A 27,363-nucleotide genomic window follows, 5' to 3' on the forward strand; every position below is an offset into this window, starting at 1 on the left:
GGCCCTCTTCCCCTGAGTGGCTTCCAGAATTCAGGGAGTCAGACGTTAGCTACTTGGCAGAAGTCCAAGACCATAACTTTCAGGGATCCCAGAAAATGGTTCAGCAAGAACCAAACTCAACAAAGGCTACCCACATGCACAGAACGTCCTATCTGCTTCTCAGGTCTTCACACCTCAACAGGAGTTACCAAAGACTACCGGACACCTGAGAAAGAATGAAAGATAGAGACCCACAGGACAGGAACAGACTGGAGGAAAGGACACAGGGAAGAAAGGTGGTGAAGCCTACTGCCAGACACCAGCTGTGGGAATCCCTGGGGCAGTTCTATACTGTCTTACAGGGCTGCCAAGTCAAAATCAACCTCACAGCAATACTTAAACACTTGGCTGCTAACTGAAAGGTGAGCTGTTCAAGCCCACCAGCTGCTCTGCTGTACAGGGCTTCCAAGAAGCAGCTGGTGGGCTTGAACTGTGGTTTAGCGCTGATCCTACAGCGTCACACCATATTAAAGCCTTGGAAACCCTGGAGGGCAGTTCTAGTCTGTCCTACAGGGTCACTCTGAGTTGGAATTCACTTTAACGGCTCACCCGTCTGTGGTGGTGGTGATGTGCCATGGAATCGGAACCGACTCATAGCGACCCAAACAAGGTTTCTGAGGCTATAAATCCTTACGGGAGCAGAAAGCCTCATCTTTCTCCCACTGAACAGCTCGGGTACTTTCGAACTGCTAACCTTAAGGTTCACAGCCCAATTCGTAACCACTATGCTACCAGAGCTCCTTACACCCATCTGTAGGGTAGAGAAAATTGGGGCTGCGGGGGAAAGTTGGAGTCTTTAGGGAGGTAAGAAATGCAGATACCAAATAAATGCACACATACACACATACACACATACACACACACACACATACACACACATACACACACACACAAAACACACACAAAAAAACACACACACACACACACACACAGTTATTTAAAAAAAAAAAGGAACACAACTGAACTGCTGGAAATTTAAAACGTGACTGCAAACACAAAGGGATGAGTTGAGGAACTCTCCCAGAAAGTAGAGCAGAAAGAGAAAAGGATGGAAACTTACAAAAGTATGCACACGCACACAAGGACCATTTCAGGAGGTCCAGCACTTGTACAAGGAGCTCAAGTAAAGGGGAGCAGAGACCACAGTGGGTAGGTATCTGGAGGTGAGCAAACAGAATTCTCATACAGCATAAAAGTCAAGACAACCTGCGATGCTTGAGGTGCCATGTCCCCAATGGACTGAACTGGCAGTCGCCAACAAGGAGAACATCAAATTAACAGCCTAACGGATGGGCTGGTCCTTACAGAAATTTATACAAAATGTTTTGAGACTTAACACTGAGTGCAAAAATTTAAAAAAAAGACAAACCTAGAGATGATGGGTAGTCATATCTAACTTCAAGAGAAGAAACCCAAACCCAAATCCACTGCCTAAGTCCATTCTGACTTAGAGCGACCCTAGACAAGGGTTCCAAAATTATAAATCTAAGGGAACAGTCTCCCATGTAGCAGCTGGAGACTGAACCACTGACCTTATGGTAAAAGTACAACAGGAATACCTTATTTAGAAACATGGACCTGCAAGAAGAAACAGCTGGGGGGAAGAAAGGAAACATGAACAGGGGATTACTGAATTATCTTACAAGCCTTATAAAACTACGTGAATGAGCCCAGCTGATGTGAAGTGAGGTGCACAAGAATGCCCCAGCTTGTACATAGTACCCATTTGACCTGGCTTTGAAGGCCTGATGATCATAACTCGACTACAGGAAGATAAAGATTAAGGAAACAAGTGTAAATTGCTCAATTTGATTAACTTGACCTATATTTATGGATGTAGTAGCTCAAAATACCGAGAAGGAAGGAGTCTTCACATCCAAAATCAATCCTATACCCTCTGTATACAGGGTTGATAAGGACATGCAACTTAAAGACATTGACTACCTAAATTGGGGAGGCTATAAAGCCACAAAGTGAAGGGCTTACAAATTTTCAAGAAGGAGTTTCGTTTCAGCGTGTGCTGGGTAAGGTAGAATCCCCACTGAATAGTTTTCATCTTGTCCAGACGGGTCTGGTGAAAGGAGATGGGGATAAGATTCTTATGATTCAATAGTGACTAACTGTTATCATGACTAATTGCGACGGTCACAACTATAGAGGTAGAAATTGTTTAACAAAACGAGGGGAGCAGTTAATCTTGTAGTCCAGGAATAGCGAACCCTAGGACATCAAGGGAGAAGAGCACGAGAGGAATGTGGGACCCAATCCAGAGAAGTAGCGATATCAGAGATGGGGGCATGGAGAGAGGGAGCAGCTGAGGACTCTAAATTCATGAAAAGAGAGGGACTGAATGCTGGCAGCCAGGAGGAAGGCTTGCAGAATGGGCCCTTTGGTGGTTTAAATGATGATGTATTCCCGAGTGGTTTTGTGTACATCCTCCCCTCCCCCCCAAAAAAGCCCAAAAAACCCAGAGGGAACAGAAGCAGATAGATACTGTTGAATGATGATGCTTGGAGACTGTAATCATTGCAATAAAACGATGAATGTAAAACTGATGTTCTCCCATGTAAATTAATTACTCAATTCACAATGAAAACTTAAAAAAGCAAAACGAAACAAAAAACTATGTGAATGCATTAAATAAAATTAAAATGACTTTGAAAGAGGCATCCTGACTCCTCACGAAGTTCTTTAATCTTCTTATCTATAATGGTTTTTCTTTCACCATATTTAGCTTCCAAAATGCAACAGTAACAGTTATCAGTATCAAAGATCTAAGGTGGGTAAAAAAAAATTAAAGATGAAAAGAATACTTTGAAATCGTTTTATTGGCTCATAAGACCTCTGCATATAAAAAAAACCCCAAAACACTATGCAGTATTAAATCACAATTACTTTTTTTTTTTACCAATTGAAATTACGCAGAATATACATTTTTTAAGCAAAAAATTCCTACAGAACTGAAATTGTGAAATGACATTATGACTTAAATACTATGACAAAATAGATAACCCCTTATAACATGAATTGCACAAAGTTGCCAGAGATTTTCACAAGCATGAGCAGTGTACAGAGTGCAAATGAACACAGCCCCGAAGCCACACACAGAGCAGGAGTGACGGCATCACTACCATGGAACCCTTACAACCCAGCACAGCGTGTTGGTCTGCTCTAACTCCGCCAGGCAGCCGTCTCCACCACTGGTTACTGCTTCAGCCGGGTCTTCCTCAGAGAGAGGGACGACCTTGGATTGCGAGGGCCGGACAGTCAGCAGCGCCTCTGCTTGAAGAAGTCGATGCCCCGCAGTTCTTCCGGTAGGTACTCCTGGTCCACGGGTTCGTTGTACATGGGGTTGTACTTGTAACCTTTGCCATAGCCCAGGTCCTTCATCAGCCGGGTAGGAGCATTTCTCAGGTGCAGTGGGACAGGGGGCAGAGGCCCCTGGTGGTTTCTCAGGCAGGCTTTGACATTGTTGTAGGCGCTGTAGACCTCAATAGACTTGGGGGCTCTGGCACAATAGACCACACACTGGGCCAGAAGCACCTACAATAGAGGAAGCGAGTTAATTACAAAGGCACCAGAGTGTTCCTGTTTTGCAGTGCACTTCAAGACACCTGTGGTTAATTGTCAAGTTTCCCACCAGCTTTTACTATTCACCCCTCCACCTCTGGTGTTATCTTTGCCTACAGTCTGGAAAACCAACTGTTACAGAGAAAAGAAATTCCACACAAAGTGAGAGGCTGAATTGGATGAGTGGTATTCTTTTCTCACCTGCAGAACTTACATAAAATAATTGTTTCCTTAAAATTTCAATGTAAATGCATAAATATGAAGTGTCTTGGTTTGGAGGTGAACTCTGCAAGAACCAGCTTCCTTCACACTTGTGCCTCCAGGATCCCTGAAGCCCTTTTTATGGACCCCAAACTCCTAAAAACAACTGGAACGTAGGGCCTTGTGGATAGTAGGCCCGTGCCTGTCTAGTAAGCTGAGATGTAGCATGAGAGTGAGAATGCACAGATGCTTACTCAATGGCCCCGCCATCAGTGGTCATGGCCCAAAGAGACCAATCCACAAAGGGACAGAGCACAGGAGAAAAGGCTTGATGGCAAAAAACTGTGCTGATTACTTTACCTCACATTCGGGCATGCCTATAAAGTGACAGCCTTGGTAGGCAGCAACTGCTTGTGTTAATGCAGACGGATCTGCCAGACCTGCCACACAGAGAGAGAGACAAAGGAGAGTTTAAGTCACAACACACTCTCTGACCAGTTCACACACTTTCAGGATGGCAGTCACTGTGTGTTCGACAACCCCAAACAACCACATTTAGCACAACCGACTGGCTCTTCTCTGATCTCGAGTGGCACTGTGTATAGGGATAGTGCTAAGGATGATTCCCCAGTGGATAAAAATGCTTCATCTTGTAGGAGAACTGAGAGACTAAGGAGCAAGCGTCATGAAGACAGTCACAAGAGTGAACACAGGAAAAGCAAAACATTTACTAAGACCAATGAAAAATGAAGTGTCTCTGATCTGTTTCTTTGAATAGTATCCTTACCTCAGGAGCTGCCTAATGAAAACCCTAACATGTGACTGCAGAGCTCATTTTAAATGTTTTCCTTCCGTTGGAAACTCTGGACAGCCACTTAGCTGAGAGGCAGTGGTACCTTTAACATAGAGAAACTAAACAAAAGAGCTCAGCTTCCAATCTCCTATCCTCTCATTACTGTCCCCCACATGATGTCACCAAATTCTCAGCTGACACAAAAGCACCATTACCCTCCCCTTGACCGGAGCAGTGCCAAGTTTTGGGCCTTTCCCACGCCACTTACCTATGTCCTCGCTGGCAAACCTCACAAGCCTTCTCGCCACATACAGGGGATCCTCTCCTCCTTCAAGCATGCGGGCCAGCCAGTAGAGGGCGGCGTTCTGGTCGGAGCCGCGCAGGGACTTGTGAAGCGCAGAGATGCAGTTGTAGTGCTCTTCCCCTAGACACCAAACACCCGACATGCAAGGCTCACAGAGGAGAGCCACAGCCATGCTGTCAACTGCCTGATTTAAGGGAAGTTGTCAAAACGAATGGACTCAGAAAGCCAGAGGACAGAGGGTGTGGCGGCTGTTCGCACACAGTTCTGCAGGTGGGGCAGGTGGGCAGCTGCTGAAGGGACCCTGCACTGCCCACCTTGAGAACAAACCACAGGCAGGGGCAAGGGTGAGGAGATGTTGCTCCTCCCAGAACCACCTTCAGTGGTGATGTCAAGGTGAGAGGTGAAGAGAGAGTGTTCCTTCATGGGCCCCACACTCTGTGAGGACAATGACCCTGTCCCTGGTGGTGGCCACTCTGATGGAAGACTGTCGCTCAGTGTCACTGAAGTCTTTGCCCCCATCTCCCATGTGTCAAGTCTTTGCCCCCAAGTCCCATGTGTCAAGACCCAGGACAGACAAACAGCTCTGACTCACTCAGGAGACACCACAGCACCTCTCTCCTCAGTAGGAGTCGGGTCCGACTCACAGCAACCCTGTTAGATAGAGTTCCGGGGAGCGGCTGAAGGGTTTGAACCACCAACCTTGAGGTTCAAACTGACCTTTTGGTCCCATGCTTTGTCCTACAGCGCCACATGTAAGTGTTAAAAACAATTTTATTCTATGCATCCTTCCCTTTTTGCTTTTTTATACTGCTTTATAATCGAAAAATTTACATCAGTCATGTTAGAACTTGACTTCAAGGCATAGAAGAAAACTTGCTTTCATTTGGAAACTTTTCTGACACAGAAATAGTTGAGCTAGTTACTAGATCCCCCCAATGAGTAAGTATATACTGGTAATAATCAAGAGTCCTGGTGCAGACCTGTAAGACAATGAGCTGGACTGCAAGGTTGGTGGTTCAAATTCACCAGTCACTCTTCGGAAACCCTATTCAGGGGTCTTTTGCTATGAGTTAGAACCTACTCAACGGAACTTACCAATAACGACAACAATGTGGTGCTAGAGGATATGCACTGGACTGTTAACAATAGGGTTGGCGGTTTAAGCTCACAGCCATGCCTCAGAAACCCTACACAGGGTTGCGTTGAGTTTAAACCGACTTAATGTCACTAGCAACAACATGCAATATTTAAAAGAAACAAAAATCCTGAAGCAAGTGTCTTAGTCTCAGCAGAGTCTCACTAAGGCCCAGGGGTAACACCCTCTGTTACCTCTTCCAGCCCTACTGAGGGAATGACATCTGCAAGAGAGCAATCTCTGGGACCAGACAGGCAAGGGTCTGAGGACCCTATGAAGCAGATGTGTCATGGTGGTGGGGGCAGGGGGCATGACCACATGTGGAGCTCTCCAGACCAGTTGTGAGAAGACCGGAGGGCCCTGTTCTTCCTGAGGTGGCACAGAACTAGAGAAGCCTCCTGGAATGCACGGCTCCCTGGACACGAGGCTCCAGGGAGAAACCCGAGGACTGGACATCGAGCACGACACGGAAGCACGCACACACTGTTCCTGGACTCATTGAGACTGGAGGAGAGTGTCGGCTTTATTAAGTGCCTGTGTGAACGCATTCTCACCATAAACAAGGCACTAAAGAAGCACCTCATGAGGTCATTGTATGGTGCAGTGGTGAAGCACTCAGCTAGTAACAAAGGGTCAGGGTTTGAACCCACCAGGTTTCTCTTCAGGAGAAAGATGCACAGTCTGCTTCCATACAGATTTACAGCCTATGGGGCAGTTATACTCTGGAGTCCTGGGATGGCACTGTGGGTTAATGCCCCAGGATGCAAAGTCAGTTTGAACCAAAGTCAGTGGTTCAAGCTAGCCAGCAGTTCCTTGGAAATCCTATACAGGGTCGCTATGGATCGGAACAAACTTGACGGCACTTCACAACAACACTGGGTCTCTGAGTCAGAACAGATTTAATAGCAGCAATAGGTTTGGTTGGTAAGGTTGTTATGAAAATTAAAGAACGCAATGATTACAGGGGAGCAGACGCTACGCGGGATGAGAGCTTTCTAGGTTTTAACTGACCGTCTGGTAAAACGAGAAGGAAGAACCCTAGTTGGTCTTGTCAAAAGGAAGAGAGAGACCCAGAGGACAGTCTACTGTGGACACTGAGGGATGGGAGAGAGACCCAGAGGACAGTCTGCTGTGGATACTGAGGGGCGAAAGAGAGACCCAGAAGCAAAGGAGAATTCAACACAGGGGATTGTTTTTTCGTCTTTCAAAAATTGTACTTTTTTCCTATCTCTAATTTCTGTATACATTTGAAAATGTTCTACATTCAGAATGTTTTATTTTCCAGACTTGTCAGATATTCACATGACAAGAGCAGAGGAGTAACTGAGATAGGTTAAGGGTCCCAGGCCACATCATCATGATGTCCCACCAAGGGACACGTTTCCAGGAACAAGTAGAATAGGTAAGCCCCACTCTCCTTAGGACTTTTCACCAAATACTCCTAATACGCACTCTGTGCTGATTACTACCACACAAAATGTGCCAATAATTTTCCCGAGACCAAGCAAAGTCCACTCATGAAGAGGCAGATCCTGGACAAAGGTCATTTGTAAGCCCTTCACCGCCCCGGCTCCAACTAGTCAGAAGTACTCTGTCGTCAGAAAGTCCTTGAGAATATTGTTGACATGGTTCGGCCTACGTGACGCACTGGAATGTTCAACCATCAGTTTCCTTTACTGGCATGGCTACTGAAGGTGGTACTACACTACACTTTAACTCTGCAGAATCCACAGATACAAACGCATTAGAGAAGCCCAGCCTAAGCTACATGGTGTGATCGTCATCACTTTTTATAAAAAGATACAAATCTTTTTATAAAAAGATACAAATGTTATGCTCATGACATTTGATCCTGCCAGGTCACGGATGGAACAAGGGCTGATACCACATTTGGTCTTTGTAAATACAGCTCTAGGTTAGCAGAGGAGTATACATACAGAGGTGGCAAATTCCTTTTCTTATAAAGCTATTACAAAAGGAATGCTCCAGGTAAACCTAACTCTTAGTTCAGATTCTGGGGTTTGTCAGTAGGAACTAATGAAAATACGTCACCAATTCTAACAGCCCTCTGAAAGAGTCACTGGTCACCAAAGACACAGCCTCTTGGAGACGCTTGTGCTCTACAAGGTGCCATCAGAGGCAGTGAAAAGAATCTAACAACCTTCAAAGATCACACTTGAAGCCTACAGCTTCACACTCCATAGCACCTGCGTCCTAGTTAGGGACACTCCTGCTGTGAGCTCTGGGTAGAATGGAGGGCACATGGACACCACTTACTCCATCAGGCGTTCACACTTTTCCCCTTTTCAGGGACTTACCTGCTCGGTCATATAAAACGTGGGATCGCTGGAGCCCCTCCTTGACGTCGTTTTCCGTGATCAGGACTCTACTAGGAGAGTATGTTTGCCCACTCTTCTTACAGAACATCTTCCGGGAACTTAGCCTGGCCAGAACTGCCAGCTGCAGCCCACTGAGCCCGGTCCTGGCGTCCCCGTCGCTGAGGTAAGCCAGCGTGTCCACAGCTTTGTCTTCGATGAGCACGGAGGGCCTGCAACACAGCAGTGGTGGTTACTGTCACCGTGCCCCACTCTCCAATCCGAGCCCTCCTGCCTCAGGCCGCAGACAGCTCCCTCACCTTCCAGGTGAGCCTGGGGTCTCAGCTCTTGTTTTAATGAGTTTTAGCATTTTCAAGTCTGAGAACTCACCTGGCCCCCACAAGGGTACTACTCACTGTATACACACACACACAAAAGCACAGGGAGGCTCAGAGAATGGAGTTTTCTATGTCCCACAAACTTTGTGAAGGTCCCTCACAGAATCACAGTCATGTGTACACATGTGTGAAGGAGACACTGCTTTGGAAAGTCACTCTTCTTCCACCTACAAACATCGGGCAACAGCAGCTGCCAGAGAGAACTCTGTGGGGGCACTTTAGCACGGCGCACAGAGCATATCTGCAGACGGCCCGGTTCTCAGGAGACACACATTTTTACATGACTGTGTGCACACACGGCATTGGCAGCATCACTTCAGTGTGTATGTTCTGAATGGCTCCGTAGACTGTGTGTCCCACACACCAGAAACGACCTGGCAGCTGGCCTCTGGAACAGCAGGATGCTTCATGGTGGACACTCATCACTAGGTGCTAAAGCAAGGACTGGAAAGGTCACTTGCCTTGGAACCAACCAGAAGATGTTGGGTAAGTTACCTTCGCTCTCTCTGAGCCCCAGGATTAAGACTCTACAATTTATTTCTAAATTTGGACCTTAGTATAGCAGGCCCAACCATGAATAGTTTCCAAGTCTTAATCAGCAAAATTTCACTGCACAGGTAACCACAAAGTTGGCAGTTCAAACCCACCAGGTACTCTCAGAAACCCTAAATAGGGTCACTATGAGTCGGAACCAAGTTGATGGCACAAAACAAATTAGATATTTAACATATTTAGCTATCTGTTGTTGTTTTTAATTGCCATAAAGTCAGTTTCGGACCACAGCAACTGGTGAGCTTGAACTGCCGACCTTGTGGTTCAAACTGACTTTGCAGTCCAGTGCATTTAAAAGGGTATTATTAATTCTTGACTGAGCTGAAAGCTGCACATTTGTGAAGCAAAATAATAGTTTTTGAAAACTTACTCATGCACTGCTAATCTTCAGCTAAAAATACTGAAGGTAATTAATAAATCAATCAGGACTATCCAATCAGCAATTGAAAGAACATTACCCAGGCATCAACTCAGTTGGCAACGGAGGAAGGCCACAAAGGGGTCCAACTGGTCTCCAAAAGTCACTGGAGAACCCTTCCTGTGCACTCATACCACCTGCCTTGGGGAGGGACTAGAATGACATATTTGCATTTCATTCACGAGAAGATTTCGTCCACATTTTAAACACTGGTTCCTCTCCTTCACTTGTTTACCCAACGCCAAGATTTCCAGTTAATCGATGTGGATCACCCACCACCTAACCCTGATTTCTCTTTGCTCTCTCATGTCATCACTGCCGGGGCCCCAGGCCAAGGGCGTGGCTTGGAGACCAATCTTCTCCCTCTCCCAGAGGGCGCCTCATCTCAGCAGAGACCATGGTGGAAAAATCTTTGGGTCATTTCACAACACTGTTTCACTGAATTTCTGGAAGAGGATTTAGACCAAGTGAGAGTACACACACTAAGGAAAGTGTATAATGTAGGAACTGAAGGCAAAGAAGGGTGCTCAGACTTGCGATATGGGTGACATGGAATCACAACCTCATGACTGTTACTGGCACACCAGAAGGGCAAGACAGGGAGGAGCAACACTGTCTGAGAATCTCAGTTCATTTCCATGCCCATGGAAAACTTCCTAGCAACCAAGGACCTGCAGGACACTTTGGGGGAAGAAAAAAAGTAAAGCGGGAACCCTCATCAGCGCTATCTTAGTAGTTAACTGGCCCTCACCCAGATCTGGCTGGCTGTTGAGCACGCCTAGCATCCCTCCCCCCACCAAGTACCGCATCCTCAAGGGCAGGAAGCACACAGAGTCTTATATCCCCAGTGCCTGGCACACAAAACATGCAAAATGAATAGACAGACAACTGTCCCACAAACTTGGGAGAAAACAATTTTTTTCTCAAAAACTGTATTATATTCTAAGTATAAAGAAGAAAACAAAACACAACCATATCACTCTGATCCATAGAGGGCAGCTAACACAGCATTCACTAATTTTGTCTTTAAGCACAGATTTGTTTAAATGGTCTTCAGCTTCAGCCTGAACTTGCATTTAAGCAATTGATGGTTTATTCCTCAGTCAGCCCTGGCTTTTTTTTTTTAGCTGGTGATATGGAGCTTTCCCACTGTCTCTTTCCACAAATGTGCAAATTTGATATGTGTCTTCCACCTGGTGAAGTCCATGTGTATAATCCTCTTTCACGTTGTTTAAAAAGGTTTTTGAAATAAAGAAACCCAACAGTCTTGTAAAATGCTACCATGAAATTTCCAGTATCATTTTTATCACCAAAGCCATGTTTTCTAAATACTGGTCCTTCCTCTGTTTCGAACCTTTGCATTCCAATCACCAGTAATGAGCAATACATCTTGAATGCATGTTTGATTAATTTCAGACTGAAGAAATTGCGAGACTTCTTCAATTTCATCATCATTAGCTTTAGTGGTTATTGTGTAAATTTGAATAATTTTGGTTGTAACTAGTCTTCCTTGTAAGCATATGGATATTAATCTATCACAGATAGCATTTATACTTCAAGACAGATCTTGGTATGTTCTTTTTGATGATGAGTGTGATGCCATTCCTCTTCAATTTGTCATTCCCGGCATAATAACCCATGTGATTGTCAGATTCAAAATGGTCAGTAGCAGTCCATTTCAGCTCACCAATGCCTAGGATCATTGATGTTTACTGCTCCATTTCATTTTGGAAAACTTTCAATTTTCCTAGGTTCATACTTTGCACATTCCAGGTTCCAATTATTAGTGGATGTTTGGACTACAAAATCAGTTTGAACTGCAAGCTTGGCGTTTCGTGCTCATCAGCAGCTCCTTGGAAACCCTACACAGGAGTTGCTATGAGTTGGAACCTACTCAGTGGCATTCAGCAACAACAGCTGTTTTTCTCTTTGAGTTGTGTCCCATCAGCAAATGAAAGTCCTGAAGGCTTTGCTCCACACTCGTCACCACGATCAACTCTACCCAGAGAAGGCAGCTGTTCCTCAGTCACATTTTGAGTGCCTTCCAACCTGAGGGGCTCACCTTTCAGCACTGTATCTGACAATATTCTGGTGCTCTTCACGATGTTTCAATATTCAATATTCTGATGCTATCTGATAGTGTTTCACTGCGATTCATAAGGTGTTCAGTGGCTAACCATTAGTAGTAGTCCACCACTCCTTCTTCTCTTAGTCTGGAAGCTCCGCTGAAACCTATCGACCGTGGGTGACCCTGCTGGCATTCAAATTACTGGTGGGGCCCAGCATCACAGAAACACTCAAGCCACCACAGTGGGACAAACTTGACAGAAAAGTGGTGGAAAACTGGCAGAGTGCTGGTTACAGTTTCCTATCATGCTGTTTTACTTAACCATTAAATTGTTTTTTTAAAAAAATACATGCACTACTCATCTGAGTTCTGTTTTAAACACACAGATAGACACACATATTACCCTACTGTTGCTATGTTGTTAAGTGCCATTGAGTCGGTTTCAACTCACAGTGACCCTACGTGGGTTTCCATGGTTTTAAATCTTACAGGAGCAGAAAGCCTCATCTTTCTCAGACAGAGTAGCTGGTGGGCTTGAACTGTGGACCCTGTGGTTCGCAGTCCATTGCTTATCATATGGGGGCACTGCCCTCGTACTGTTGTAGTTTAAAACTAGAGGTAGGTGTACTACCCCAACATTACTATGCTGACACACACCTCTGGCTGTGGGATTGCCCTTCTTGTACACTTGGGGCAGTGAGATAATGAATGGTCTTATGCAATCTGGTCCTTGCTGTACCCTCCCCATTCCTATCAGTCCCCACAGAAACTCAGGAAGTTAGCTGTGTTAATGACAAGACAAGCAGAAAGCTTCATAGACTCAATCAAAAGTATTCTTTGAATACATCTTTTATGTACAGGGTCGCTATGAGTCGGAACCGACTCCACAGCACATAACAACAACAAATGTAGTTTAAGGGTTGGAAGACAGGGTCTTTCTTTCCATTTTTATAGTCCTAACCAAAGGCCACGCTGTTCTCTCACTAACCTCTTCACCAGGTAAGAGGCATGGGGTGTGAGCAGTGCCACAGCATAACCACAGCTTGAGTGCTCCCAACCAAGACTCCACTGGCTCCATGCTCTGTCCTCCCTGGGAGAAGAGCCACTTTTCAAATCCTACCCGGGCCAAATGAGCGAGTATTTTTAAACACAAATGAATCTGCCAATAACTTTATTCCAGCAGAGATCCCTCCCCTGTATTCGCCAAAGTTTGCTTCATGACCTTTTACTTTTACAAAAGACTCACGTTAGCAGCTGCTTGTGTAAGGGCTCCTGAGCAGCAGCGAGAGCAGCCTGGTTAAGTTGCATCTCTGAACACCATGTGCTAGTGTTACTTGATGCTTTAGGTTGTATGGTATGATTTGGTTGGTCAGTTTTGGAGTCTAAGAACACTCAAAAATTTTCCCATACAAATGAATCGTAACTGCATCTTCACTTTAAGCCATTTTGGCTTCCTAAAGGTTCATGGGAAAGCCCAACTTTTGGGTAGCAGGAGGCAGCTGATGGCAATCACAATGCACACACGGAAGCTCACTACAGAGGAGGCAACCCTGAGGCCCAGCTGAAGACACCTATCACCACAGACTCCTACAAGAAGACACAATGAAATACCTTAAGGTCTCAGGAGATGGAGAGAGATGAGGATGCTCATGCCAAGAATGATGAAATAAGGGAAATACCTACTGGCACTTGAACAACTCCTCAGTAAGTACTAACTGTTGTCCCGAATATCGTTAAACAGTAACCCTATGCTAGAGAGTTTAGCAGTAATAGTTTAATTTGTTGTTGTTAAATGCCATCGAGTCAAGTTCCGACTCAGAGCAACCACCCTGTATAGGGTTTCCCAAGAGCGGCTGGTGAGCTTGAACATGTTCAATTTTAATGGGAAACTCAAATATTTTCCAATTGGAAACAACCCCTCAGATGTAGATTAGAATTGAATCAGGGAAAACTCTGCCTTGGGCAAGAGGGCCTTACATTTAGTATTATCCTAAGAACCCACCTATGTGGCCCAATAGTCAAATGCTCAGCTGGTAACTGAGAGGTCAGCAGTTGGAACTCACCAGCCACTGTGAGAGACAAGACCTGAAAATCTGTTCCTATCATTACAGCTTGGAAATACTCTGGGGCAGTCCTACCCTGTCATTTAGGGTCACAAGCAACCTGAAGCGACTCAACTGCATACAACATAGGAACACAGGCAAGAGATACCAAATGGAAACTTTTCTTTAATAAACAAAAACAATGACTTAGAACAGATATATTAGGAATGACCAAACTCTAGCTAGCTGGCCAAGATGTAAAGTAACAAAGTCCAGTTTCTCCTGGGAAGAGCAGGGCTTTGAGCTCACAGAGGGGCACAGGAGGTGACACTCTGTCTAGACAAATCCCAGTCTCTGCTTCTCTTCTCTGCAGTTTTTGGGTGGATGATACTGGCATTTGGAGACTGATGTGAAATTTGGCTGACAGTTTAAGATAGAGAGTGAAGAAAGAGAAAATGCCATATCCTGAATCATGGCCCCCTGTATAAGGTTTCCAAAGAGTGGCTGATGGATTTGTACCAGCAGCCTTGCGGTTAGCAGTCCTAGTGTTCATGGTTGTTGTTGTTGTTGTTAAGTACCATCAAGTCGGGTCCGACCCATAGCGACCCTGTACAGGGTTTCCGAGGGTGTAAATCTTTATGGGAGTAGAAAGCCTCATCTTTCTCCCGTGGAGCGGCTGGTAGTTTCGAACCACTGACCTTAAGGTTCGCAGCCCGATTCGTAACCACTACGCTACCAGATGGAATATGTGGTTAAACTCAACCTCCCTCAATCACAGAACAGTATTCTGGGACTGCCTTTCTCTAAGGAGAAGGATCATTACCTGGTGTGGTACTGTAGGATCACCACTGGACTGCTTGGAAACAAACCTTATATGACATGCCAGCACCAACCACCACCACCACCACTCTGGAAATCTCCCAGCGAGGAGATTAGGGTAACGACTGTTGTACATATTCTCAGCAGGGCCATGCCTCTGACGACAGAAACCTTCCTGAACTACAGATGCACATCCCCAGGGACAGACGGACCCTGAGCACAGACACTTTCAAATGTACTCCAGGAAGACATGCCCTGGGTCACAGGTCCCAACTCAGCGATCTGAGGAGCAGCTGGTGGGTTTGAACCACAGACCACGTGGTTAGACTCCTGGTTAAAAGTGCGACCCTGTGTACAACAGAACGAAACACTGCCTGGTCCTGCGCCATGCTCACAATTGCAGCTACACTTGAGCCTGTCGCTGCTGCCACTGTGCCAATCCATCTCATTGGGGGTCTCCCTCTTTATCGCTCTCCCCACTTTACCAAGCATGATGTTCTTCTACAGGGACTGGTTCCTCCTTATACCATGTCCGAAGTATGAGAGACGGACTCTGGTCATCTTGACTTTTACGGAGCATTCTGACTGGTTTGTTCTTGTGGCAGTACATGTCACTTTCAATGTTTTTCTCCAATATCATAACTCAAATGCATCAATTCTTCTAGTCTTCCTTATTCACTGTTTAACTTTCACACACATATGAGGTGACTGAAAAATACAACAGCTTTGGTCCTCAAACTGACACCTTTGCTCTCGAACACTCTTTAAAGTACAGCAGATTTGCCTAAGGCAATAATGCTTCATTTGATGTCCTGACTGCTGCTTCCAGAAGTGTCGATGGTGGGATCTGAGCAAAATGAAATCTTAGATAACTTCAGTATTTCCTCCATTTAAATCATGTTATTTACTGGTCCAGGGGTAAGGACTTTTGTTTTCCTTTCGTTGAGGTGCCACCCATACTGACAGCTGTGGTTAAGTGGTGTTGTGATTGTTGTTGTTAAGTGTCACTAAGTTGGTTCTGACCCATAGTGTTGCTGTGCAGAGTTTCCAAGGAGTGGCGAGTGAGCCTGAACCACCAACCTTGCGCCAGAAAGACTGCTAAATTACAGACTGTCATCTTTTGTCCCTATGGCTGTACAAATGAGTAAAATGCTATCCTTTCACAAAAGAACTCAGAAATAGAATGGCAAAACTTACAGTACACGTACTTGTTGTCTAGACCCCCTTCTTAGCAACTAAGGTAGCTTAACTTAATGACATCTGCAAAGACCCTGTTCCCGAATGGGTCACACTCAACAGGTGTCAGGGCTAGGACTTGGACGTCTGTTTCTGTGGGCCCCTGTGTGTCCATAACAGACCTACCAGGTGTGATAAAGAGAGCCGTGTGGTTCCCTGAGGTCACCTGTCACAGGTGCTCTGTCTCCTTGGGGAGGAAGGAAGTGTCGTTTTAGTTGTTTTGCTTTTCACTCAGGTTATAATGGAAGCAGCAGTCTGGAGACTCTGCTGCTAAGATGATTCTTCTCATTAACATGAAAATACTTAACATTTACTGAGGACTTTTGATTTCTCCGGCACCGCATTAAGCATTCTACATGTATTACCTCACTTAATTCTCAGTATAACTGTGAAGTAGATATGCTCACCATTTATAGGTGAGAAATAACTGAGGCACAAAAAGACCCAGATCACCAGACTGGAAAGTGATGGAGTCTTAACAACTAAGCTACCTTAGTTGCTAAGAAGGGGGTCTAGGCAACAAGTCTGGAGGGTGCTTCTCCCACAGTGCCACCCCAGACTCCTTAGGAGAGACAGAAAGGGAGAAGACAGAGATGCAGGGAAGCTCATTTGAAGACAAGGCAGAGACTGGAGTGATGCAGCCACCAGCCGCAGAATACCAGGAGCCACTAGAAGGTGGAAGGTAAAAGGAAGGATTGTCTTCTAGAGCCGTGGGGGGTTCTGGCCCAGTGGATGCCTTAGTTTTGGATTTCTAGCCTCCAGAACTATGAAAGAGGAGGTTTCTATTGTAAGCCACCAAGTTGATGGCCTTTTGTTATGTAGTCCTAGGTGTGGTGCAGTAGGATCAGCAATGGACTGCGAACCACAAGGTCAGCAGTTCAAATCCACCAGCTGCTCCTAGGAAACCCTACACAGGGTTGCTATGAGTTGGAACCAACTCGACAGCACTTAACAACAACAGCTGAAGCCAGGAGTCCTGGTATGGCACTGGAGGATAAGCACTGGACTGCTAACTGTAAGGTCAGCAGTTCAAACTCACCAGCTGTTCCTCAGAAACTCTATACAGGGACACTGAGTTGGAATCGACTCGATGGTACTTAACAAGGCCACTAATGCAAGTGCCACAAGATCTGTTTCTGATTGTTGGTGCTTTAACGTCATTTTAATAATCTATACCCACACAGAGTCCAGGTGGTGCAAAGAGTTAAGGGTGCTTGGCCATAAACCAAAAGGTTGGTGGTTTGAATCCACCGAGGGGTCCCTCAGAAGAAAGGTCTGGCAATACTTCTGAAAACTCAGGCAATGAAAATCCTATGGAACACGATTCCTCTCTGATACACGTGGGGTCACCCCCATACACTGATTATGATCAATGTAGATTTAAAAAAAAAAAGACATTTTTAAGAGAAATTATTAAAATCCACTCTACACTTACAACTCATCCTGGCCAGTGGTACCTTCTATTCTGGTGTTCCATGATCTTTCTATTTAGTGTTAAGACAACTCTGAGAGGCAGGTAAAACAGACGAACACCTGTTAGCCATGTTGTTTGGGCCTCCCATCTCATGATCAGAGGAAAGCCCCCACATCAGTGAAGGCCCAGCACCTAAAGCAGATGATCCCTCCCGCCCCCATGACCCTTGTGTTTAGACACAAGTGGTAGACACATCTTTGTGAAGGTCACTGTGACCCTTCAACCAACTCCTGGAACTCTGCTAGCTAGACAGTAAGAGGGCAAGTCTGGCTTCCCATCCCACTCGGCGTCTCCACAAACTAAGGGCTGCACCTAGTCTTCAAAGAGCTACTCTGCGGCTGTGTTTTCCTGTGAAAGTGTCCTGTGATCTGGGGGTTGGCAGTCTTCACAGCAGCAAGCCGAGTAGGCTGGTTAAACATAAGTTCCTTCTCATTTTCTGCAGCGCAAGCTCATCTTACAAGAGACCCTTCTGGATTTTTTCCTGGTTTCCAAGGCTAAGCCAGCACACATAGGACACGTGTCTCTGAACCATGTGATTAAAATGCTCAGAGTGGAAAATACTTGAAAACTGCTTCAACAGAGATGGCAGTTCCTTTCTTTCCACAAACACTCAGTCTCCACTTGCTAACTCCTGCTTCCCTTGCTGAAGCCCAGTCTAGCCCCATCGCTGCACCTTTCTAAAGTGCGTGCCTGTCGTGGGAACGAGCCTTCTAGATCTGCCCTCAGCCTCAGTCCCTTTTCTTCTCAGTAACAAAATGGCAACTGAGTGTCAAATGCTAGTTCACAGACAGCCCCTGTCCCCAAAATGGGGAGAGGGCCGCTGTTCCTGGGCACGTCTCTCTTCAGCGGTTAGGCTCTACAGGCTCTCTGGAGCAAGAGGCCGAGCCCTGAGCTCAAGGAAATGAAGAAGGATGACAAGGGCCCATCCACTGCCACACTCCTACAGGGGAGCACTTCATCGGTTTCTGTTACAGCAGCCAAGCCTGAGCCCAGCTGACAAGACAGTGCCCAGCACTCTTGCTTAGTGGTGGCTCTCCTCTGCTTTCCTCCTACCTTCTGGGATTCCATGTCAGCAGTCCTCAGTTTATCACCCTCGACTCCTAGCTGTCTTCAGCTCTCCTTGGAAGCATTATTCAGACACACAGGGCATGGACACTATCTCTTACGGACCTTTCTCCTGCTCTCCTGGGGTCTGTAGCTCAATGCCCAGTGTACCGCTCCAGGAGAATCACCCCCAGGCCCCGTGGAATTCTATCATCATCCACCCCACCCCCACCTTCCGCTCCTCTTCCCGTCTATCATCCAAAAGTCCAACTTTTTGTTCAGTTACCCAAATCTGAGTTTCCGAGATCCCCTGTTTTCATGCTGTCATCACCCCACAAACCTTACATGGTCACCAGTTCTCATCGTCTTTGTTCAAGTCCTTTGTGATGGTTTTCTGCAGCCTCCCATAGGTGCTCCCCCCAACCCTTACCAAGGCTGCCAGTGATGGTCCTAAAAACATGGGCTGTGATATACCATTCTGCTCCAAATCTTTCCACGGTTCCTCATACCTTTCCACACCAATGGGCTCACCCCACTGTAGACAGCTCTGTGTGTCTGGCCTCGTCCACCACCACTGCCCTCAGCCCGTTCTCCCGTCCAGTCAGAGTAAAAGGGGCCTGTGCTTCGTTAGCGCCTCTTCTCAGATTATACCCTCGGCCAAAATCAGTGATCTACTTCCAACAAGTCACCTCAGCTTATCATGCTGAACTCAATTTAAGCCTCCTCACCTCATCGAAGACAGTGAAACCATTTCCCCACCCAGACGCGCCATGGAATAAAGCCCCCAAGATCATCCTCTAAACAGCAGCCATCAAAGACCCAGAGAGCATGGCTCCATCTGACATACCAGGGGCCACATGCATTTGAACGGATCCCATGACACCTGGTAAAATAGACCCTGTGGTCCTGGGCATCCCACACGCCCCCAGTCTACACCCAACTGCTCCTTGTGTGGGAATCTGCTGCAAGAGGATGTCCCTGTCAGACAAGCTGCTCACCTGCCCCTCCCAGGACCAGGCTCTTCTCAACACTCAGCCAAAGCCTCCCACAGGCAGGACCTTCCATTTCTACTCAAGAAATACAAGACGGAAAAAAGCCCAAATGATTTTATTCCATTTTCAATGGCATTGTCTAGTTTCTCACCATTTCTCAAATCTAGTCAGAGAGGCTGTACGCTGGGATTTGTTTTGAATCCAATCTGCTCATGCACAGGACGGACACTCCAGAAACTCTCTGTAAATGTTCTAGCTGCCTTCTAGAGCACCACAATATAAGGACATTAGAATACAAATGCAAACACACATCATCCCAGAAATAAAAAGCAGTCATTTGGGGTCAAAAATCCTATCAAGCTCTCAGTTTTAGTAACTCAAAGAAAACAAGTCTTCCAGTCGATCCTGTCAAGCTTTAAGGTGCATCCACAGCACCTAGGGGGCGAGCTCCGTGATGCCACTGCCTTTCTGGTCTTCTCCGAGTCCAGACCCCTAAACTAATGACTAGAGAGGAGAACACCTGAGTGTATCTGAAAAACCAAATCTCATGAAATAAATAAAAGTTTCCCTAATGAAGCAAAAAAGTGCAGGATATGAAGCTATAGACAGATTATGATCACCAGCACACAAAATAAACGTTACAAGAAAATACAACAAAATGCTAGCAGTGGTTGTGTTAGGTTTTTTCCCCCTCTAGTCTTTATTACGTGGCTATATGACGTTTTAAAGCTTTTGTTTAAAGAAAAGCTACACTAGACATAAGGGGCTAGCAACAGCCACCAAAGGACTGTGACAAGGGGCTCCTAAACATCAACTGTCCCTTGTTCAGATTGGGCCACAATTCTGCAGGCAAGCCCCTCACAATCTATTCCACAATGGGGCGACACCCCTCTGCCTGAGCATCCTTGGCCAAGTGCTTTAAGGCTCTCATCAAGCACAGCAAATTTTTCCTATATGTGAGACAGGAGCAAATGGGAGAGGTCAGACGTATAGGAAAAACACTGAAAACCAAAACCCTGAGCTGAAAACTGTGCTCTGTACGTTAATCCTCACAGAAGAGTGTCTCCAGGACTTAGCTGCAGGGCAGCACCAACAGCTGTGGAGCACAGGGGTGGGGGTGGGGGTTTTACTGTATTGTTTCAGATCATCCAGATGAACACGCTCTGAAGAACATAGTTTTAACATAAAGAAAAGCCCCCTGATCAATAATCTGGCTAGTTAGTTGTGACACATACTCTGTGCACTAGTGAACTCACTGTACTCTGGTAAGGAAACAGACCACCTAAAGGACAGGGACATGGACTTCAGTTTGATTTTTAGACAGTGTAAAACTCATTCTAAAAAGGTGTAAAGAATCTTGTGCTAACGTTTACATTTCTTTTTTAATTAATATTTTTTAAATGACAGCAATCGACGAGAATAAAAAGGAAATTAGAATCGGAGGACAAATTCCAGAAGATTTATAACTGAAGAATCAAATCAAATCCCTAGGCACATCAGTCAATATTCAGAAACAAAGAAAATGCCATGGTAAAGCCAGAACTGACCTACTCCCTGCAGGCTCAGGCTGTAATGTTGCATCTTTAGTTAACAGACATGCATCCATCCATCTGCTTTTGGCATCATTTGGCATTTGCCTTTTTCTATTTCCATTGCTGGCAGACCAGCGTTTTCCTCTCCATGTCCCCACCCTCTCCTTACTGACGCCCAGACTTTCCTGGCCCCCTGCCAGGAGATTCTTTGGGCAGTGTGCCCCTCAGACACTTGCATCGACTTACTCAGAAGTGCTGTTGCTGCTGTGGCTCAGAGGGTCAGCAGGCCGGCTGGAGTCCAGCACGTGGATGCCCAGGGAGTCGATCGCTCGCATTAAAATCATTACCATCGCCTCCACTGGCAGCTTCTCGAGAACAATCACCCGGCAGCGGCTCAGCAGAGCAGCGTTGACCTGAAAGGAAGGGTTTTCTGTGGTGGCTCCAATCAGAGTGATCGTCCCACATTCCACGTGAGGAAGAAAAGTATCCTGGTCATGGGAGGAAAACAGAAGAAATTGATTCCAGTTAAAGACAACCTTCAAAGCCCTAGGTAAGCTGTCAGTCCATTCCTTTACACCTTGCTGAATCTGAGGCAACATTTGGGAGGTATAACCTCTTGCTTTCTAAGTCTAAACATGTTGTCTATTTGGTTCATTGCTGGAAGGGTAATAGTGCTGACAACGATTTTACGTTGATTTCAACAAACTGGGTTCTTTCTGTAGAAAAGTATCTTCTCTTTGAGGAAATACAAAAACATGAATTCCCATATCTAGAACCATTTTCCAGTGCAAGTCTTCCACCACTGTTACTCTTTCTAACAAACTTCCACTCTGATGCTGTCTCACAAGTCAGTGGCCCAGCAGTCAGAATGCTAACAAGGTCTGTTTACTCAGAGAGTCAACTCAGAAAAAATAATTATATTAAGGTTATGTGAACTATTTCTATGATCATAAAATTATAACAAATATGTCAAACAGAAAACATAACTGAAAAAAAAATTTTAATGTCTATATAGGAAGAATCCAAGAGCAATTTTGTTAATAAAATTCTGCCCTTTTACTGTCACTTCAGAAAGTCAGATAAATTGGATCTGTGATATTCACCTTGGCAAGAATCTAGAATACAGAAAATACAGACTAAAAACAAAAAGGAACACTTTACAGGGGAGAAAGAACATATACTGAAATAATGATCTTAAAATCAAGTGAAACTATTCACTATGACTACAAATCCAGATGAGTAAGTTCTAAAAACTGGAAGAAGTCCTGCTGGTAAGCATTTAACTGCTAATCCTAAGGTTGGGGACAGAAACCCACCCTGTGGCTCTAGAGGGAAAAAAGATCTGGTGATTTGCTTCTGTGAAGATTACAGCCTAGAAACCCATATGGGGCACTTCCACTGGGTCATACTGGGTGGGTAGCAGAACCCACTTGGCTATACCCAGCAACTGGAAACTTAACCCAAACACCAACAATTTCATTGAACAGATAGAGAATGATTTTTTTAAAAATACACATGAAAAAAAAAAAGGAGAGAAAATAGGCCTGGGGTAGACGGGTTGACAAGGCTCGGTTTCTTTGCAGATAACAATGTAACGTTGAGTTAATAATGATACCAAGCGCTCCTGGTACATGCACATGGCTTTGTGCTTTTTAAAGCAATTTCATATCTGTTTGATGCTCACAATGTCCTAAATTAGAAAATTAATATACCTGCTGAGATTTATTGAACCGATGAATCTCATCAATAAAAAGGATAGTTTTCCTTTTGAAAAAGCTCTTTTCATTCTGAGCTTGTTTTATGACGTCTCGCACATCATTGGTCTTGGCGTTCGTTGCAGACAGTGTCACAAACCTGACGCTGTGTTTCTTGCTGTTGTTTGCGATGATGTGAGCCAGAGTGGTCTAGAATAGATGAAAACATAGCTCAGGAAGCCGACCCGACACTGAGACAGGCGCACCCACAAGGACTAAGTATAAGGAGATCCATCCAGCACATTTAAACAGTAGTTTGAAATCTGGAAAATGTTTACCGGCAGAGATAAAATCTCACCATGCAGTTTTAAAAATAAAAAATAAGTACATTCATTACCAGTGAAACAGGAAAGTAGCTAACCCTTGTTAATCCTGACCTTTTCTGTTTTGTATTTAAGCCCCTTTGATTCCTTTTCTTGGGACTCTAAGATCTTTGGAATCCCAGTAAAAAGAGCAGCTGTCCTGATTTAGCACTCTGAACGACAGCTGTACTCTCTAACCAAAGAGAAATTCTCCTCCCTGCACCCAAAAAAGCACGCCTGCTGAGGGAAACTCAGTGTTAAACTGGGCTGCACACAGCCAACACAGGCACTGGAAGTGCACCAGTGTAACTTCACCACCCCTACCCGCCTCCAAGAGAGGAGCATCTGAGCCCTAAAGTCCAAAGACCAATGACAGACAGCTCACATGTAAGGGAGTGCAATGCCAATTCTGAATGTCTGCTCTATCACAGCACTTTGCACATGCAATGAGATACAAGCAAACCCACTGGGGTGCTTGATAAGCATGCACATGCCACTGTAAATCAGATGACTGCAGTCAGTAGTAAGAACAGAAACTCAGAAAGAGAAGGCTGTCTCATGAGAGGGATCAATCTGCTCTTGGAAGGAAAGGTGGCACTTGGTTTTTCTTTGGAATCAGACTACAACTGGACTTTAGCCTGATCATCAATGACAACACTGAGCAGCCAGGCCCCCTCAGTCTCTTGCCTGGCATTTTCTCTGCTCTCACACTCCACATCTCCTGAGAACTTTTCTTCTTGAAATCTGGGGCCACTAACAAGTTAACTGTCCATTCTCATGATCGTATGGATAGAATTCTCGGGTAAGTAAGAAGAATGTCTCTGCCAGATCCCCTAAAAGAGATACAAGCTAAATCAGCAAAGATTTTGCTGTTGTTTTCAGTGCTGGGGAATCGGTCTTGACTCATAGTAACCCTGGACTGGATTTTCCAGGAGTGGCTGGTGAGTATGAACCACTAACCTTGAGGTAACAGTACAATGATTATCCTACAGTGCCACACCAGGATCTCAAATCCACAGGGGTGGGTGACAGTAACTCCACTACCATCAGAAATAGTGACCTGGGATAGATCCAATTTATGCTCAACCAAAGGGAAAGCATGAGTGTGTAAGAGAGCAACAGACATTTCAAAAAATTGGAGTAAAGCGTATTTATGGGTAAGTTGTAGATGAAGCTGGGGGCAAAAAAGGAAGGAAAAAAAAAGTCACAAAATACCTTGTGTGCTAAGGAATCGGAATCTCAAAGCTAAGAATGCCTTTGAACTCTGACCCTGTATGCATTTTGCCTTTTACTCATGGGTGCTCATTCTGCCTCCTCTTCCTACAGATTTAAAACAAAACAAAACAAAAAGTCACATATTTGAGAACCTTCTCTTTAAACTAGAATCGGCTGGTTTCTCCTGCCAATGAGATGCTATGCCCACAGTAGCGTAGTGCTTCTCGGGACCTTCGGATCCCTGCAAGTCGTATGACTCTAAGCCTCCCTCATAGGATTTCCAGGGTTTGTAAACCTTTGTGGTAAATCGGTCTCCCATGGGGCGGCTGGTAAGCTCGAACCGCCAAACTTGTGGGTTTGCAGTCCAGCTCTGGACTTCTGCTGTTTTCTGTAACGTCAAGGCATTTTAGGAAAATGTATGGAAATGCTAGCTGAACATGACTCCAACGGGGTAATGTTTCAGTGGAGACCTATCAAATATATTCTCAAATGTAAAAATAAAAATAGATGAGGTTTTTAAAATTCAAACCTACAACCAAAAGGAAGCGGAGAAAGCAAAGCACAGAAATAACATCTTAAATCAGTATTTCTCTTCAAGAAGAACCCACCTATGGACCAACGTAATACACAAATGCCAGTTTGCACCCTTTGCTCAGAGATACAGCCAATCTAAGCATCACTCTGTGTCTAGGAGCGTCTGCATCTTAAAGATGACTACAGACACCAGGAGCACAAGCAGATCTGTGCTGGAAGAAGTGCAGCCGAGTGCTCCCTGACGCCCAGCATGGCCAGGCTTGGTCTCTCACACTTGGGACACGTTAGGAGCGAGCAGTCCCTGAAGAAGGACTGCATGCTACATAAAGTGGAGAGTCGGAGATAAAGGGGAAGACCCCCACGAGGTGGATCGGCGCGGTGGCGATAGCGACGGTGAAGCCGGGGCCAGGCCGGGTTGGTTTGGTTCTGCTGCGCACGGGGTCCCTCCAACAGCGACGACAAGGGCATGGGGTCTGGGCTGGCGCCGGGCGCACTCACCTTGCCGCAGCCCGGGGGGCCCCAGAGGATGAGCGAGGGGACCTCGCTGGTATCCAGCAGAGTCCTCAGCAAGCTCTCCGGGCCCAGCGCCCGGCTCTGCCCGAAGTAGTCCTGCAGCGTATCTGGGCGCATCTTCTCGGCCAGCGGCTTGCCCTCCAGCATCTGCCGGACCTCGTCGGCCGCAGGTGCGCGCGGCTGCGCACGACCCCCGAAGGCGGCGGCGGCCCAGGGGCCCGGCTCGTCCTCGCCGTCCGCATCCGCGTCGCCGTCACCGGCCGCCTCCTCCTCCTCCGGCGCCTCCGCCTCGTCCCAGCTCCGCGGAGACGCGCTGCCCGCCGCGGCGGCCGAGGAGGCGGCTGGCCTGTCTCCCGTGCCCTGCCCGGCCGGGCTGCCAACGCGGGCCCCGGGAAAGTCGGGGATGAGGCGGGCGCCACTGGGCGTCGGCGGAGCGTCGTAGCTCTCGCGACTCTCCGTCTCGCCGCCGTCGTCTGCCTCGTCACCCTCACCCTCGCTGCTCTCGGCCGCCGTCGGGGTAGCGGGCTGCTTGAGCGCCGAACTCTCGGACAGGCGGCGCCGCTTAGAGCGTGGAGACACGGGCCCCTTGGGTGGTTCCCCGGCGCCGTGCGGCCCAGGCTCGGGCTCGGCGTGGCCGGCGGGGTGCAGCAGTAGGCAGCGGTCCAGGTGCGAGTTGATGTGGGCGGCGGGCATCGTCTGCTGGCACACGGGGCACTGCACCCGATGCAGCTGCGCCAGGAAGGGGTCGTCGTCCGGGCCGCTCACCTCCATGGCCGCCGTGGCACCTGGCCCGGCGGGCAGCGGGCCTCACGCAGCCTTCCGTTTAGGTCCCGCACGGCACGTCCCTCGGGGAAGCAGCGGCTCGAGCGCGGGCCGGGGGAGGGCGCGTCTCATGCCGCACGTCCGGAGCGACCGCGTCGGTCCGCCCTGGGCCCCTGCCGGAGGCGCCTCGAGCGGCACTCCGGGAAGTGTAGTCCTGGGCGGCTGGCCTGAGGCCGCCGTGAAGTCCACTTCCTGCTCGCGCACGTCCTCTTCCGTCTCCGCGCAGGCCGCTTCCGACTACTCATATGCCAATTTACGGCTCATGCAGCCCACTTCCGGCTGACGTAGTCCTCTTCCGGCTCGCGGGCTTTCTTTATGCCAGTCCGGAGGGTGTCGGATTGTGCGGTTCGGAAGGCCGTCCCCGGCGCCAACTGTCTGGCGGGGAGCCCGGGAGTCGCTCCGGTCCTGTTAGGCCCGCGATGGCCGAGGAAACGTCACTAAAAGCGCGCCCGTTGGTTCCGCGCGCGGTAGGAGAAAGGCTGTCTGCGCACGCGGAGTCGCACAGGGAACTGGAAGAAACACTCTCGTACGCAAAGGACTTGACCAAAAGAAAGAAGAAAACGAAACAGGTGGAAAGAACGGTCCACTAAGTAGCGATCCAAGAAATGCAAATATAGACATGTGCTTTTGTTTTTGTTTTTTTTAGTTTGCCTTTAGATTATTTTGGCCTCTTAATCTTTTATGTAATTGCAAAATGTTGGAAGCGGTCAAATTCACTTAGAATCCCATAGGGTGTATGTTCTCCATGACTTCACAATATTATGCAACCATTTGGTGTAAATAGATGTAAAGTGACAGAAAATGTCCACCTATAGTGGTAAAAGAATAAATAAATAAATAAATAAACATAAAATATAATCTATGGCTAGATGACACTTAACAACATCTGTGAATATAAAATTAGCAATCACGTTCTGTAATACCTTCAGAAATGCCAAGAATACACTTTTATGCAGGAGGAAAATGAACAGAGGAAGAATGAAGATTTTTCAGCAATTTAACAAAACTGGGATTTTTGTTTCATCACTATGTAAGAAAATTACATTGAAAGCTATCCAAAAGCAAATGTCTAAAGGTTTTATGAGCGTTTTCATATCCGATGACTTTACAAAAGGAGTAATGCTTCTCAAAAAGCTAAAATGAGATCAAAGAAAGCACTAAGAAAGGGTGCCCAGGTGCAGGACATACTTTCTGGTACAGTATATCAGGTGTGTGTTTCAACACTAAACAAAAGGGAGCAAAAGACAGCCGGGTCCTGCACCCTCCTCACAGTTGCTACATTTGAGCCCAT

General features: G+C 46.5%; 1 protein-coding gene across 2 annotated transcripts; it reads right to left on the reverse strand.

Annotated features, from left to right (window-relative positions):
- Positions 1–3,306: 3,306 nt before the first annotated feature.
- On the reverse strand, positions 3,307–26,021 carry WRNIP1 (Werner helicase interacting protein 1). Of its 2 annotated transcripts, none has more exons than XM_006870562.1 (7): positions 25,236–26,021; positions 22,645–22,836; positions 21,179–21,345; positions 8,361–8,590; positions 4,872–5,027; positions 4,171–4,250; positions 3,307–3,582 (listed from the first exon to the last, which is right to left on the reverse strand). In XM_006870562.1, exons 1-7 carry the CDS (start codon positions 26,019–26,021, stop codon positions 3,307–3,309), a joined length of 1,887 nt encoding a protein of 628 aa, XP_006870624.1. The 2 variants fall into 2 exon arrangements, with proteins under 2 accessions (XP_006870624.1, XP_006870623.1); XM_006870561.1 differs by having other exon boundaries at positions 21,179–21,420.
- Positions 26,022–27,363: the final 1,342 nt, after the last annotated feature.

The sequence above is a fragment of the Chrysochloris asiatica genome, unplaced genomic scaffold (genome assembly GCF_000296735.1).
Source record: "Chrysochloris asiatica unplaced genomic scaffold, ChrAsi1.0 scaffold00144, whole genome shotgun sequence".
NCBI lineage: Eukaryota > Metazoa > Chordata > Mammalia > Afrosoricida > Chrysochloridae > Chrysochloris > Chrysochloris asiatica.

What these genes read in the sequence shown, in the direction of transcription:
- WRNIP1 (XM_006870561.1), bottom strand. Translation starts at nt 26,021, where the DNA reads ATGGAGGTGAGCGGCCCGGACGACGACCCCTTCCTGGCGCAGCTGCAT. An exon ending in GCCCCCCGGGCTGCGGCAAG is followed by an intron (nt 22,837 to 25,235) that starts GTGAGTGCGCCC and finishes CATCTATTCTAG; the next exon opens with ACCACTCTGGCTCACATCAT. An exon ending in GTTTGCCAGCGAGGACATAG is followed by an intron (nt 4,251 to 4,871) that starts GTAAGTGGCGTG and finishes TCTGTGTGGCAG; the next exon opens with GTCTGGCAGATCCGTCTGCA.